General features: G+C 55.9%; 1 protein-coding gene across 1 annotated transcript in view; it reads right to left on the reverse strand.

Moving 5' to 3' along the window:
- LOC116956567 (uncharacterized) overlaps positions 1-15145 on the reverse strand; it is a 62960-nt gene that overhangs the window by 41710 nt on the left and 6105 nt on the right. The window contains exons 4-5 of the mRNA XM_076054541.1: positions 10855-11166; positions 6390-7342 (exon numbers count right to left, since the gene is read on the reverse strand). Coding sequence (XP_075910656.1) covers positions 6390-7342; positions 10855-11166 — 1265 coding nt within the window. The remainder of the gene's footprint in view (positions 1-6389; positions 7343-10854; positions 11167-15145) is intronic.

Here is a 15145-nt window from a genome sequence, read left to right on the forward strand (position 1 = left end):
CCACCACTCACCTACTCCACCACTCACCTACTCCACCACTCACCTACTCCACCAATCCCCCACTCACCTACTCCACCAATCCCCCACTCCACCACTCCACCAATCCCCCACTCCACCACTCCCCGACTCCCCGACTCCACCACTCCACCACTCCACCACTCTACCACTCCACCACTCCACCACTCCACCACTCCCCCACACCACCACACCACCACTCCACCACTTTCCTACTCCACCACTCCCCTACTCCACGACTCCACCACTCCCCTACTCCACCACTCCCCTACTCCACCACTGCTCCACTCACCTACTCCACCACTCCACCACTATGCCACTCCACCACTCCCCGACTCCATGACTCCATGACTCCACCACTCCACCACTCCACCACTCCCCCACTCCACCACTCCCCCACTCCCCCACTCCACCACTCCACCACTCCCCCATTCCACCACTCCCCCATTCCACCACTCCTCCACTCCACCACTCCACCACTCCCCCACTCCACCACTCCCCCACTCCACCACTCCCCCACTCCACCACTCCCCCACTCCACCACTCCCCCATTCCACCACTCCACCACTCCCCTACTCCACCACTCCACCACTCCACCACTCCCCCACTCCACCACTCCCCCATTCCACCACTCCACCACTCCCCCACTCCCCCACTCCACCACTCCCCCACTCCCCCACTCCACCACTCCCCCACTCTACCACTCCACCACTCCCCTACTCCACCACTCCACCACTCTACCACTCCACCACTTCCCCACTCTACCACTCCACCACTCCCCTACTCAACCACTCCACCACTCCCCCACTCCACCACTCACCTACTCCACCACTCCACCACTCCCCCACTCTACCACTCCACCACTCACCTACTCCACCACTCCCCGACTCCACCACTCCACCACTCTACCACTCCACCACTCCCCCACTCCACCACTCCTCGACTCCACCACTCCCCCACTCTACCACTCCACCACTCCACCCGCGTAACCTTTTAATTCTCTCCAAAATCCCCCCCACCCCCACCGCCCCCGCCCCCCTCCCCGCCGCGACGTCCCAGCGACGTCCCAGCGACGTGCCGGCAACGTCCCGGAGTCGTCCCGGCAACGTGCGGCATTCCATCCCAGGATCCCCCAAAGCGCAATGCGTGGAGAGCGGTAAAAACCAAACCAGAACCAGCAGCAGAGGGGCCCGACCAACCAGACTAGAAAGGCAAGGCCACGTAAAAAGGGATGGGGCTTCAAAGCAGACCCTCGCACCCCCACCCCTTGCCCAATTTGTAGTCCTACCGAGGAGATTCCTCGACAGGACAAGCACACGGGACGGCCGCTCAGGCGCGGCCGGTTTAAGGATTTAAAATTTTGATTTGAAGCTTTCGTGACTGCGGTGATTCGTATTCTCGGCTCTTTCGGTGAAGTCACCACGTTTGAAGGGAAACAATAAAATAATTTAAAAAATATAAATATAAAACAATTAAAATGTTTTGATTTAAAGCTTTCGTGACTAGCAGTAATTCATATTCTTAGTTCTTTCGGTAAAGTCACCACGTTGAAGGGAAACAACAAAATAATAAAATATATATAAAACAATAAAAATTCTCACGACGTTTCGACCATAACACAAACGGTCGTCTTCAGGTGTGTCGGTTTGCATAAATAAATGCGCCGTTTAAAAATAAATTACTGCAAACCAACACACCTGAAGACGACCGTTTGTGTTATGGTCGAAACGTCGTGAGAATTTTTTTATTGTTTCATATATATATTTTTATTATTTTATTGTTTCCCTTCAACGTGGTGACTTTACCGAAAGAACTAAGATTATGAATTAAAAAATTCTCACGACGTTTCGACCGTAACGCAAACGGTCATCGTCACACCTGATGACGACCGTTTGCGTTACGGTCGAAACGTCGTGAGAATTTTTTTATTGTTTCATATTTATATATATTTTTTATTATTTTATTGTTTCCCTTCAAACGTGGTGACTTCACCGAAAGAGCCGAGGATACGGTTTAAGGACGCCGCAGCCGTTCCGGCGACGGAGCGTCGCCGATTCGCCGAGGGCACGGGCTCGGCCCCACCTTAGACAAAAGTTTAAGGTGGGGGGGTTCTCGTCCTGCGGTGACGATGTCCCCCCGTTAACTGATGACGATGTCCCCCCGTTAACTGATGACTACATCCCCCCGTTAACCGATGACGATGTCCCCCCGTTAACCGATGACGATGTCCCCCCGTTAACCGATGACTACATCCCCCCGTTAACCGATGACGATGTCCCCCCGTTAACCGATGACGATGTCCCCCCCGTTAACCGATGACGATGTCCCCCCGTTAACCGATGTCCCCCCCATTAACCGATGACGATGTCCCCCCGTTAACCGATGACGATGTCCCCCCATTAACCGATGACGATGTCCCCCCATTAACCGATGACGATGTCCCCCCGTTAACCGATGACGATGTCCCCCCCATTAACCGATGACGATGTCCCCCCCCGTTAACCGATGTCCCCCCCATTAACCGATGACGATGTCCCCCCCGTTAACCGATGACGATGTCCCCCCGATAACCGATGACGATGTCCCCCCGATAACCGATGACGATGTCCCCCCCGTTAACCGATGACGATGTCCCCCCGTTAACCGATGACGATGTCCCCCGTTAACCGATGACGATGTCCCCCCCCGTTAACCGATGACGATGTCCCCCCATTAACCGGTGACGATGTTCCCCCCATTAACCGATGACGATGTCCCCCCGTTAACCGATGACGATGTCCCCCCCATTAACCGATGACGATGTCCCCCCGTTAACCGATGACGATGTCCCCCGTTAACCGATGACGATGTCCCCCCCCGTTAACCGATGACGATGTCCCCCCATTAACCGGTGACGATGTTCCCCCCATTAACCGATGACGATGTCCCCCCGTTAACCGATGACGATGTCCCCCCCATTAACCGATGACGATGTCCCCCCGTTAACCGATGACGATGTCCCCCCGTTAACCGATGACTACGTCCCCCCCGTTAACCGATGACGACGTCCCCCCCGTTAACCGGTGACGATGTCCCCCCATTAACCGATGACGACGTCCCCCCCATTAACCGATGACGATGTCCCCCCGTTAACCGATGACGATGTCCCCCCCGTTAACCGATGACGATGTCCCCCCGTTAACCGATGACGATGTCCCCCCGTTAACCGATGACGATGTCCCCCCGTTAACCGATGACGATGTCCCCCCGTTAACCGATGACGATGTCCCCCCGTTAACCGATGACGATGTCCCCCCGTTAACCGATGACGATGTCCCCCCATTAACCGATGACGATGTCCCCCCCATTAACCGATGTCGATGTCCCCCCCGTTAACCGGTGACGATGTCCCCCCGTTAACCGATGACGATGTCCCCCCGTTAACCGATGACGATGTCCCCCCGTTAACCGATGACGATGTCCCCCCATTAACCGATGACGATGTCCCCCCGTTAACCGATGACGATGTCCCCCCGTTAACCGATGACGATGTCCCCCCGTTAACCGATGACGATGTCCCCCCCGTTAACCGATGACGATGTCCCCCCCGTTAACCGATGACGATGTCCCCCCGTTAACCGATGACGATGTCCCCCCGTTAACCGATGACGATGTCCCCCCATTAACCGATGACGATGTCCCCCCCATTAACCGATGACGATGTCCCCCCCATTAACCGATGACGATGTCCCCCCCATTAACCGATGACGATGTCCCCCCGTTAACCGATGACGATGTCCCCCCGTTAACCGATGACGATGTCCCCCCGTTAACCGATGACGATGTCCCCCCATTAACCGATGACGATGTCCCCCCCATTAACCGATGACGATGTCCCCCCATTAACCGATGACGATGTCCCCCCCATTAACCGATGACGATGTCCCCCCGTTAACCGATGACGATGTCCCCCCGTTAACCGATGACGATGTCCCCCCATTAACCGATGACGATGTCCCCCCCATTAACCGATGTCGATGTCCCCCCCGTTAACCGATGACGATGTCCCCCCGTTAACCGATGACGATGTCCCCCCCATTAACCGATGACGATGTCCCCCCGTTAACCGATGTCCCCCCCGTTAACCGATGACGATGTCCCCCCGTTAACCGATGACGATGTCCCCCCGTTAACCGATGACTACGTCCCCCCCGTTAACCGATGACGATGTCCCCCCGTTAACCGATGACGATGTCCCCCCGTTAACCGATGACGATGTCTCCCCGTTAACCGATGACGATGTCCCCCCGTTAACCGATGACGATGTCTCCCCGTTAACCGATGACGATGTCCCCCCGTTAACCGATGACGATGTCCCCCGTTAACCGATGACGATGTCTCCCCGTTAACCGATGACGATGTCCCCCCGTTAACCGATGACGATGTCCCCCCGTTAACCGATGACGATGTCCCCCCGTTAACCGATGTCCCCCCCATTAACCGATGTCCCCCCCGTTAACCGATGTCCCCCCCATTAACCGATGTCCCCCCGTTAACCGATGACGATGTCCCCCCCGCTAACCGATGACGATGTCCCCCGTTAACCGATGACGATGTCCCCCTGTTAACCGATGACGATGTCCCCCGTTAACCGATGACGATGTCCCCCCGTTAACCGATGACGATGTCCCCCCGTTAACCGATGAGGATGTCCCCCCCGTTAACCGATGACGATGTCCCCCCCCGTTAACCGATGACGATGTCCCCCCGTTAACCGATGACGATGTCCCCCCGTTAACCGATGACGATGTCCCCCCCGTTAACCGATGACGATGTCGCCCCCGTTAACCGATGACGATGTCCCCCCGTTAACCGATGACGATGTCCCCCCGTTAACCGGTGACGATGTCCCCCCGTTAACCGATGACGATCTCCCCCCCGTTAACCGATGACGATGTCCCCCCGTTAACCGATGACGATCTCCCCCCGTTAACCGATGACGATGTCCCCCCCCCGTTAACCGATGACGATGTCCCCCCGTTAACCGATGACGATCTCCCCCCCGTTAACCGATGACGATGTCCCCCCGTTAACCGATGACGATGTCCCCCCCATTAACCGATGACGATGTCCCCCCCATTAACCGATGACGATGTCCCCCCCATTAACCGATGACGATGTCCCCCCGTTAACCGATGACGATGTACCCCCGTTAACCGATGACGATGTCCCCCGTTAACCAATGACGATGTCCCCCCCGTTAACTGATGACGATGTCCCCCCGTTAACCGATGTCCCCCCCATTAACCGATGACGATGTCCCCCCGTTAACTGATGACGATGTCCCCCCGTTAACCGATGACTACGTCCCCCCGTTAACCGATGACGATGTCCCCCCGTTAACCGATGTCCCCCCCGTTAACCGATGACGATGTCCCCCCGTTAACCGATGTCCCCCCGTTAACCGATGACGATGTCCCCCCCGTTAACCGATGTCCCCCCGTTAACCGATGACGATGTCCCCCCGTTAACCGATGTCCCCCCGTTAACCGATGACGATGTCCCCCCGTTAACCGAGGGACTGCTCCTGCACGTCAACCTCGGTTAACCGGCAGCTTCGGCTCGTCGGCGGTCGGACAGAGGCTCTCCCGCTGGGGTTCTCTGCGGTGAGCAACGGCGTCTGTGTGGGCACAACGGCGACTCTCTCTACAATCGAATTAACGGCGAGCCGCTCACGTGTTCCGAGATTCGACGGTTGAACCTGGGGAGACCCATCCACCCCACCCACCCACCCATCCACCCCACCCACCCACCCATCCACCCCACCCATCCACCCACGCACGCACGCACCCACCCACCCACCCATCCACCCCACCCACCCACCCACGCACCCACGCACCCATCCATACACCCGCCCATCCACCCACCCACGCACCCACCCATCCACCCGCCCATCCACCCACCCACGCACCCACGCACCGACGCACCCACCCATCCACCCACCCACGCACCCACGCACACACGCACCCATCCACCCACGCACGCACGCACGCATCCACCCACCCACCCACGCACCCACCCACCCACGCACCCATGCACCCACCCACGCACCCATCCACCCACCCACCCATCCACCCACCCACCCATCCACCCACCCACCCACGCACCCACGCACCCACGCACCCACACACGCACCCACGCACCCAGCCCTGCCGACTTGCCAGACGTTATCGTCAACAGGAGAAGGGGGCGAACGGACCGTTAGGGGCGAGCCCTGTTAGTAGCGAGCGGCAGCAGCAGCAGCAGCGCCTATGGAGAAGTGGAACTGGGGAGGGGGGGGGGGGGGGGTCTCAGTCAGTCTGTGTCCTCACACGGCGCAATATCCCATCGCTCACCTCTTTAGGTCTCCCAGAAGCCACCTCTTCAGGTGTCCCAGAAGCCACCTCTTCAGGTCTCCCAGAAGCCACCGCTTCAGGTCTCCCAGAAGCCACCGCTTCAGGTCTCCCAGAAGCCACCTCTTCAGGTCTCCCAGAAGCCACCGCTTCAGGTCTCCCAGAAGCCACCGCTTCAGGTCTCCCAGAAGCCACCTCTTCAGGTCTCCCAGAAGCCACCTCTTCAGGTCTCCCAGAAGCCACCTCTACAGGTCTCCCAGAAGCCACCTCTTCAGTTATCCCAGAAGCCACCTCTTCAGGTCCCCCAGAAGCCACCTCTTTAGGTGTCCCAGAAGCCACCTCTTCAGGTCTCCCAGAAGCCACCTCTTCAGGTCTCCCAGAAGCCACCTCTTTAGGTGTCCCAGAATCCACCTCTTCAGGTGTCCCAGAAGCCACCTCTTTAGGTGTCCCAGAAGCCACCTCTACAGGTCTCCCAGAAGCCACCTCTTCAGGTGTCCCAGAAACCACCTCTACAGGTCTCCCAGAAGCCACCTCTTCAGGTCTCCCAGAAGCCACCTCTTTAGGTGTCCCAGAATCCACCTCTTCAGGTCTCCCAGAATTCACCTCTTCAGGTGTCCCAGAAGCCACCTCTTCAGGTCTCCCAGAAGCCACCTCTTCAGGTATCCCAGAAGCCACCTCTTCAGGTCCCCCAGAAGCCACCTCTACAGGTCTCCCAGAAGCCACCTCTTCAGGTCTCCCAGAAGCCACCTCTTCAGGTCTCCCAGAATCCACCTCTTCAGGTCTCCCAGAAGCCGCCTCTTCAGGTGTCCCAGAAGCCACCGCTTCAGGTCTCCCAGAATCCACCTCTTCAGGACTCCCAGAAGCCTCGGCTTCGACGGTCAAAGAGATGTTGCCGATATGCGTCACCAGGGCGGCACTCCCATCATGCACTGGGGCATCAGGCAAACAGGATGCGACTGAGCGGATACACACAGACAGAGCGGATACACACAGACAGAGCTGGTACACACGGACTGAGCTGGTATACACAGAGCGGGTACACACACAGAGAGCGGGTACACACAGAGCTGGTACACACAGACAGAGCAGGTACACACAGAGCGGGTACACACAGACAGAGCGGGTACACACAGAGCTGGTACACTCAGACAGAGCGGGTACACACAGACAGAGCGGATACACACAGAGCGGGTACACACGGACTGAGCGGGTACACACGGACTGAGCGGGTACACACAGACAGAGCTGGTACACACAGAGCTGGTACACACAGACAGAGCTGGTACACACGGACAGAGCTGGTACACACAGACTGAGCTGGTACACACGGACAGAGCTGGTACACACAGACTGAGCTGGTACACACAGACAGAGCGGGTACACACAGACAGAGCTGGTACACACAGACAGAGCTGGTACACACGGACAGAGCTGGTACACACGGACAGAGCTGGTACACAGACTGAGCTGGTACACACAGACAGAGCGGGTACACACAGAGCTGGTACACACAGAGCGGGTACACACAGACAGAGCGGATACACACAGACAGAGCTGGTACACACAGACAGAGCTGGTACACACAGACAGAGCTGGTACACACAGACAGAGCTAGTACACACAGAGCTGGTACACACAGAGCGGGTACACACAGACAGAGCTGGTACACGTGGACTGAGCTGGTACACACAGAGCTGGTACACACAGACAGAGCTGGTACACACAGACAGAGCTGGTACACACAGACAGAGCTGGTACACACAGAGCTGGTACACACAGACAGAGCTGGTACACGTGGACTGAGCGTCTCTCATCCCTCTCTTACTCCGTCTCTCTCTTACTCTGTCTCTCTCTCTTACTCCGTCTCTCTCTCTTACTCCGTCTCTCTCTCTTACTCCATCTCCTCTCAATCTCTCTCTCTCGCTCCATCTTTCCACATCTCTCTGTCTCTTTCTCTTACTGCGTCTCTCTCTCTTACTCCGTCTCCTCTCCATCTCTCTCTCTCTATCGATCTTTCCACATCTCTCTCTCTTACTCCGTCTCTCTCTCTCTTACTCCGTCTCCTCTCCATCTCTCTCTCGCTCCATCTTTCCACATCTCTCTGTCTCTTTCTCTTACTCCGTCTCTCTCTCTCTCTCTTACTCCGTCTCTCTCTCCATCTCTCTCTCTGACCGTCATCACAGCAAGGGTGTGTCGCGATAAAACTCCACGTCTGCCGTTATATGCGGTGGCGTCCAGTGGAGATTGGCTCAGCCGAATCTCGTCGGGGGTAACAGACTTGGTGCATTTCCTGCGGTGCCAGGGAGGATCTGGCCCCACCGGTACTTACGCTGCCAGTGGCTCAAACCCAATGTTTCGCCTTTTGGGGGACATCTTCAGGAAACTGGAGGCACCCTTCTACAACAGCAGCTTCGTATATGGGGTGGTGGTGCCTTACCTGGCCAACAAGCGCCATGACCTCGCCAACTTCGCCTGTGCTCAGGCGAAGTTGGCGGTGTTACAGAACGAGGAACAAGACGCTGCAAGGTGACACTGACGGCTGATCTGCGCTGCTTTCCGGTGTTCAGGGGCCTGCTCAAGGCGCGGCTCCGGCTGGACCACGCCACGTACCACACACACACACACACGCACGTGCCGGTGATGTGCAGCGCGTCTTCTCCCAACGCCGGGGGGGTCAGATAAGCGCTCTGTACCAGCGTGGACGGCACCCTCGTGTTCACCTTCTGAAACGCTCGGCTGTCACCGTGGCACGCGTGATGACGACCACCACCACCACCACCACCACGTGACTTTTGTTTTGTGTTGTGCGCGGCGCATTAAGCGCCACAGCGCGTGGATTCGTAGCGTTTGTTATTTGTGTTTGCTGGTGACTTTGTGTGTTTCGTATCGGATTCGCCTCCAGTGTTGTTGCTGTTGGCGGCAATAAAAGTTGTTTAAAAGTCAAAAGTCTCTCTCTCTCTCCATCTCTGTCTCTCCGTCTCTCTCTCCGTCTCTCTCTCCGTCTCTCTCCGTCTCTCTCCGTCTCTCTCTCTCCAACTGGATGGGGGCCCTATCTTAGGAGTCCCCTCCATCGCTCTTACTCAATCCCAATGCATCTCTCCATATCTCTCGCTCTTACTCCGTCTCTCTGCATCTCTGTCTCTCTCTATCTATCTCTCTCTCTCTTACTCCGTCTCTCTCCATCTCTCTCTATCTCTCTCTATCTCTCTTTCTCTCTTACTCCGTCTCTCTCTCTATCTCTCTCGCTCTCTCTCTTACTCCGTCTCTCTCCATCTCTCTCCATCTCTCTCTATCTCTCTCTTTCTCTCTTACTCCGTCTCTCTCTCTATCTCTCTCGCTCTCTCTCTTACTCCGTCTCTCTCCATCTCTCTCTATCTCTCTCTTTCTCTCTTACTCCGTCTCTCTCTCTCTCTATCTCTCTCTATCTCTCTCTCCATCTCTCTCTCTCTCTCCATCTCTCTCTCTATCTCTCCATCTCTCTCTCCATCTCTCTCTCTCTATCTCTCTCTCTTACTCCGTCTCTCTCCGTCTCTCTCCATCTCTCTCTCTCTCTCGCTCTCTCTCTATCTCTCTCTCTCAATCTCTCTCTCTCTCTCTCTCTCCATCTCTCTCTCCATCTCTCTCTATCTCTCTCTATCTCCATCTCTCTCTCTCTCTCTCTATCTCTCCATCTCTCTCTCTATCTCTCTCTCGCTCTCTCTCTTACTCCGTCTCTCTCTCCATCTCTCTCTCCATCTCTCTCTATCTCTCTCTATCTCCATCTCTCTCTCTCTCTATCTCTCCATCTCTCTCTCTATCTCTCTCTCGCTCTCTCTCTTACTCCGTCTCTCTCTCCATCTCTCTCTCCGTCTCTCTCCATCTCTCTCCATCTCTCTCTCTCCATCTCTCTCTCTCCATCTCTCTCTCTCTCCATCTCTCTCTCTCTCCATCTCTCTCTATCTCTCTCTATCTCTCTATCTCCATCTCTCTCTCTCTCTATCTCTCTATCTCTCTCTCTATCTCTCTCTATCTCTCTCTCTCTATCTCTCTCTCCATCTCTCTCTCTCCATCTCTCTCTCTCTATCTCTCTCTCCATCTCTCTCCGTCTCTCTCCATCTCTCTCTCTCTCTATCTCTCTCCATCTCTCTCCATCTCTCTCTCTCCATCTCTCTCTCTCTCCATCTCTCTCTCTCTCCATCTCTCTCTATCTCTCTCTATCTCTCTATCTCCATCTCTCTCTCTCTCTATCTCTCTATCTCTCTCTCTATCTCTCTCTATCTCTCTCTCCATCTCTCTCTCTCCATCTCTCTCTCTCTATCTCTCTCTCCATCTCTCTCCGTCTCTCTCCATCTCTCTCTCTCTCTATCTCTCTCTATCTCTCTCTCTCTCTCTCCATCTCTCTCTCTCCATCTCTCTATCTCTCTCGCTCTCTCTCTTACTCCGTCTCTCTTCATCTCTCTCTCTCTCGCAGCCTCACTCCATCGCTCACCACCTTTCTGCCCGCACCGCCCGACCACCGCCGTTTCCGAGCCGCCGCCACCTCCACCTCCACCGCCACCTCCACCTCCACCGCCACCTCCACCTCCACCTCCACCGCCACCTCCACCGCCACCACCGCCACCACCACCGGCACCGCCGCCCCGTTCCAGGCGGGCGTGCACCTCCTCGCAGAGGCCCGGCACGCGCGGCATGCGCAGGTGCTGCGCCAGCGCGTAGACGTCACGCATGTGGCGCAGCGGGAAGCGCAGGCGCGACGAGTAGGCAAACTCCAGCAGCGGCCGGAAGCTCGCCTCGGTGAAGCCTGGCATAGGCCCCGGGGGAGGAGGGAGGGAGGCGGAGGGAGGGAGAGGTGGAGATTCACACCCCCGTCCGTGTAGCCTCTAGCAGGGCTGTAGGGGCAAGTGCTGTTAGTAGCGAGTAGCAGCAGCTACCTATGAACACACAAAGACAAAGATCCCCCGTGTAGCCTCTAGCAGAGCTGCAGGGGCAAGTGCTGTTAGTAGCGAGTAGCAGCAGCTACCTACGAACACAAAGACAAAGATCCCCCGTGTAGCCTCTAGCAGGGCTGTAGGGGCAAGTGCTGTTAGTAGCGAGTAGCAGCAGCTACCTATGAACACACAAAGACAAAGATCCCCCGTGTAGCCTCTAGCAGAGCTGCAGGGGCAAGTGCTGTTAGTAGCGAGTAGCAGCAGCTACCTATGAACACACAAAGACAAAGATCCCCCGTGTAGCCTCTAGCAGGCTGTAGGGGCAAGTGCTGTTAGTAGCGAGTAGCAGCAGCTACCTATGAACACACAAAGACAAAGATCCCCCGTGTAGCCTCGAGCAGGGCTGTAGGGGCAAGTGCTGTTAGTAGCGAGTAGCAGCAGCTGCCTATGAACACACAAAGACAAAGATCCCCCGTGTAGCCTCTAACAGGCTGTAGGGGCAAGTGCTGTTTGGTGAGCATCAGTGGCTAATGACGGAGATAAAGGTCCCCCGTGTAGCCTCTAACAGGCTGTAGGGGCAAGTGCTGTTTGCGAGCATCAGTGGCTATGAAGGAGATAAAGGTCCCCCGTGTAGCCTCTAACAGGGCTGTAGGGGCAAGTGCTGCTAGTAGTGAGTAGCAGCAGCTACCTATGAACACACAAAGACAAAGATCCCCCGTGTAGCCTCGAGCAGGGCTGTAGGGGCAAGTGCTGTTTGGTGAGCATCAGTGGCTAATGAAGGAGATAAAGGTCCCCCGTGTAGCCTCTAGCAGGGCTGTAGGGGCAAGTGCTGTTTGCGAGCATCAGTGGCTAATGAAGGAGACAAAGATCCCCCGTGTAGCCTCTAACAGGCTGTAGGGGCAAGTGCTGTTTGCGAGCAGCAGTGCCCATGAAAGAGACAGAGACAAAGGTCCCCCGTGTAGCCTCTAGCAGGGCTGTAGGGGCAAGTGCTGTTTGCGAGCATCAGTGGCTATGAAGGAGACAAAGGTCCCCCGTGTAGCCTCTAACAGGCTGTAGGGGCAAGTGCTGTTAGTAGCGAGTAGCAGCAGCTACCTATGAACACACAAAGACAAAGATCCCCCGTGTAGCCTCTAACAGGCTGTAGGGGCAAGTGCTGTTTGGTGAGCATCAGTGGCTAATGAAGGAGATAAAGGTCCCCCGTGTAGCCTCTAACAGGCTGTAGGGGCAAGTGCTGTTTGGTGAGCATCAGTGGCTATGAAGGAGATAAAGGTCCCCCGTGTAGCCTCTAACAGGCTGTAGGGGCAAGTGCTGTTTGGTGAGCATCAGTGGCTAATGAAGGAGATAAAGGTCCCCCGTGTAGCCTCTAACAGGCTGTAGGGGCAAGTGCTGTTAGTAGCGAGTAGCAGCAGCTACCTATGAACACACAAAGACAAAGATCCCCCGTGTAGCCTCGAGCAGGGCTGTAGGGGCAAGTGCTGTTTGCGAGCATCAGTGGCTAATGAAGGAGATAAAGGTCCCCCGTGTAGCCTCTAGCAGGGCTGTAGGGGCAAGTGCTGTTTGCGAGCATCAGTGGCTATGAAGGAGATAAAGGTCCCCCGTGTAGCCTCTAACAGGCTGTAGGGGCAAGTGCTGTTTGCGAGCAGCAGTGGCTATGAAGGAGACAAAGGTCCCCCGTGTAGCCTCTAACAGGCTGTAGGGGCAAGTGCTGTTTGCGAGCATCAGTGGCTATGAAGGAGATAAAGGTCCCCCGTGTAGCCTCTAGCAGGGCTGTAGGGGCAAGTGCTGTTTGGTGAGCATCAGTGGCTAATGAAGGAGATAAAGGTCCCCCGTGTAGCCTCTAACAGGCTGTAGGGGCAAGTGCTGTTTGGTGAGCATCAGTGGCTAATGAAGGAGATAAAGGTCCCCCGTGTAGCCTCTAACAGGGATGTAGGGGCAAGTGCTGTTTGCGAGCAGCAGTGGCTAATGAAGGAGATAAAGGTCCCCCGTGTAGCCTCTAGCAGGGCTGTAGGGGCAAGTGCTGTTTGGTGAGCATCAGTGGCTAATGAAGGAGATAAAGGTCCCCCGTGTAGCCTCTAACAGGCTGTAGGGGCAAGTGCTGTTTGGTGAGCATCAGTGGCTATGAAGGAGATAAAGGTCCCCCGTGTAGCCTCTAACAGGCTGTAGGGGCAAGTGCTGTTTGCGAGAAGCAGTGGCTATGAAGGAGACAAAGGTCCCCCGTGTAGCCTCTAGCAGGGCTGTAGGGGCAAGTGCTGTTTGCGAGCAGCAGTGGCTATGAAGGAGATAAAGGTCCCCCGTGTAGCCTCTAACAGGCTGTAGGGGCAAGTGCTGTTAGTAGCGAGTAGCAGCAGCTACCTATGAACACACAAAGACAAAGGTCCCCCGTGTAGCCTCTTGACAGGCTGTAGGGGCAGCAGTGCCCATTAAAGAGACAGAGATAAAGGTGCCCCGTATAGCCTCTAGCAGGGCTGTAGGGGCAAGTGCTGTTTGCGAGCAGCAGTGGCTATGAAGGAGATAAAGGTCCCCCGTGTAACCTCTAACAGGCTGTAGGGGCAAGTGCTGTTTGCGAGCATCAGTGGCTATGAAGGAGATAAAGGTCCCCCGTGTAGCCTCGAGCAGGACTGTAGGGGCAAGTGCTGTTTGGTGAGCATCAGTGGCTAATGAAGGAGATAAAGGTCCCCCGTGTAGCCTCGAGCAGGACTGTAGGGGTAAGTGCTGTTTGGTGAGCATCAGTGGCTAATGAAGGAGATAAAGGTCCCCCGTGTAGCCTCTAACAGGCTGTAGGGGCAGGTGCTGTTTGGTGAGCATCAGTGGCTAATGAAGGAGATAAAGGTCCCCCGTGTAGCCTCTAGCAGGGCTGTAGGGGCAAGTGCTGTTTGGTGAGCATCAGTGGCTAATGAAGGAGATAAAGGTCCCCCGTGTAGCCTCTAACAGGGCTGTAGGGGCAAGTGCTGTTTGCGAGCAGCAGTGGCTAATGAAGGAGATAAAGGTCCCCCGTGTAGCCTCTAGCAGGGCTGTAGGGGCAAGTGCTGTTTGGTGAGCATCAGTGGCTAATGAAGGAGATAAAGGTCCCCCGTGTAGCCTCTAACAGGCTGTAGGGGCAAGTGCTGTTTGGTGAGCATCAGTGGCTATGAAGGAGATAAAGGTCCCCCGTGTAGCCTCTAACAGGCTGTAGGGGCAAGTGCTGTTTGCGAGAAGCAGTGGCTATGAAGGAGACAAAGGTCCCCCGTGTAGCCTCTAGCAGGGCTGTAGGGGCAAGTGCTGTTTGCGAGCAGCAGTGGCTATGAAGGAGATAAAGGTCCCCCGTGTAGCCTCTAACAGGCTGTAGGGGCAAGTGCTGTTAGTAGCGAGTAGCAGCAGCTACCTATGAACACACAAAGACAAAGGTCCCCCGTGTAGCCTCTTGACAGGCTGTAGGGGCAGCAGTGCCCATTAAAGAGACAGAGATAAAGGTGCCCCGTATAGCCTCTAGCAGGGCTGTAGGGGCAAGTGCTGTTTGCGAGCAGCAGTGGCTATGAAGGAGATAAAGGTCCCCCGTGTAGCCTCTAACAGGCTGTAGGGGCAAGTGCTGTTTGCGAGCAGCAGTGGCTATGAAGGAGATAAAGGTCCCCCGTGTAGCCTCTAACAGGCTGTAGGGGCAAGTGCTGTTTGCGAGCAGCAGTGGCTAATGAAGGAGATAAAGGTCCCCCGTGTAGCCTCTAGCAGGGCTGTAGGGGCAAGTGCTGTTGGCGAGAAGCAACAGCAACGTCTATGAAGGCCATCACAGAACACGGAGGGCGTGGAGTGGTCAGACCTACGCCCGGCCGCCTTTGTCTCCCCAGGGCTGACGATGCATATGCACCGACCACTCAACTG

The sequence above is a fragment of the Petromyzon marinus genome, chromosome 66 (genome assembly GCF_048934315.1).
Source record: "Petromyzon marinus isolate PM22_M1 ecotype Great Lakes invasive population chromosome 66, UKy_Petmar_22M1.pri1.0, whole genome shotgun sequence".
Classification (NCBI taxonomy): Eukaryota; Metazoa; Chordata; class Hyperoartia; order Petromyzontiformes; family Petromyzontidae; genus Petromyzon; species Petromyzon marinus.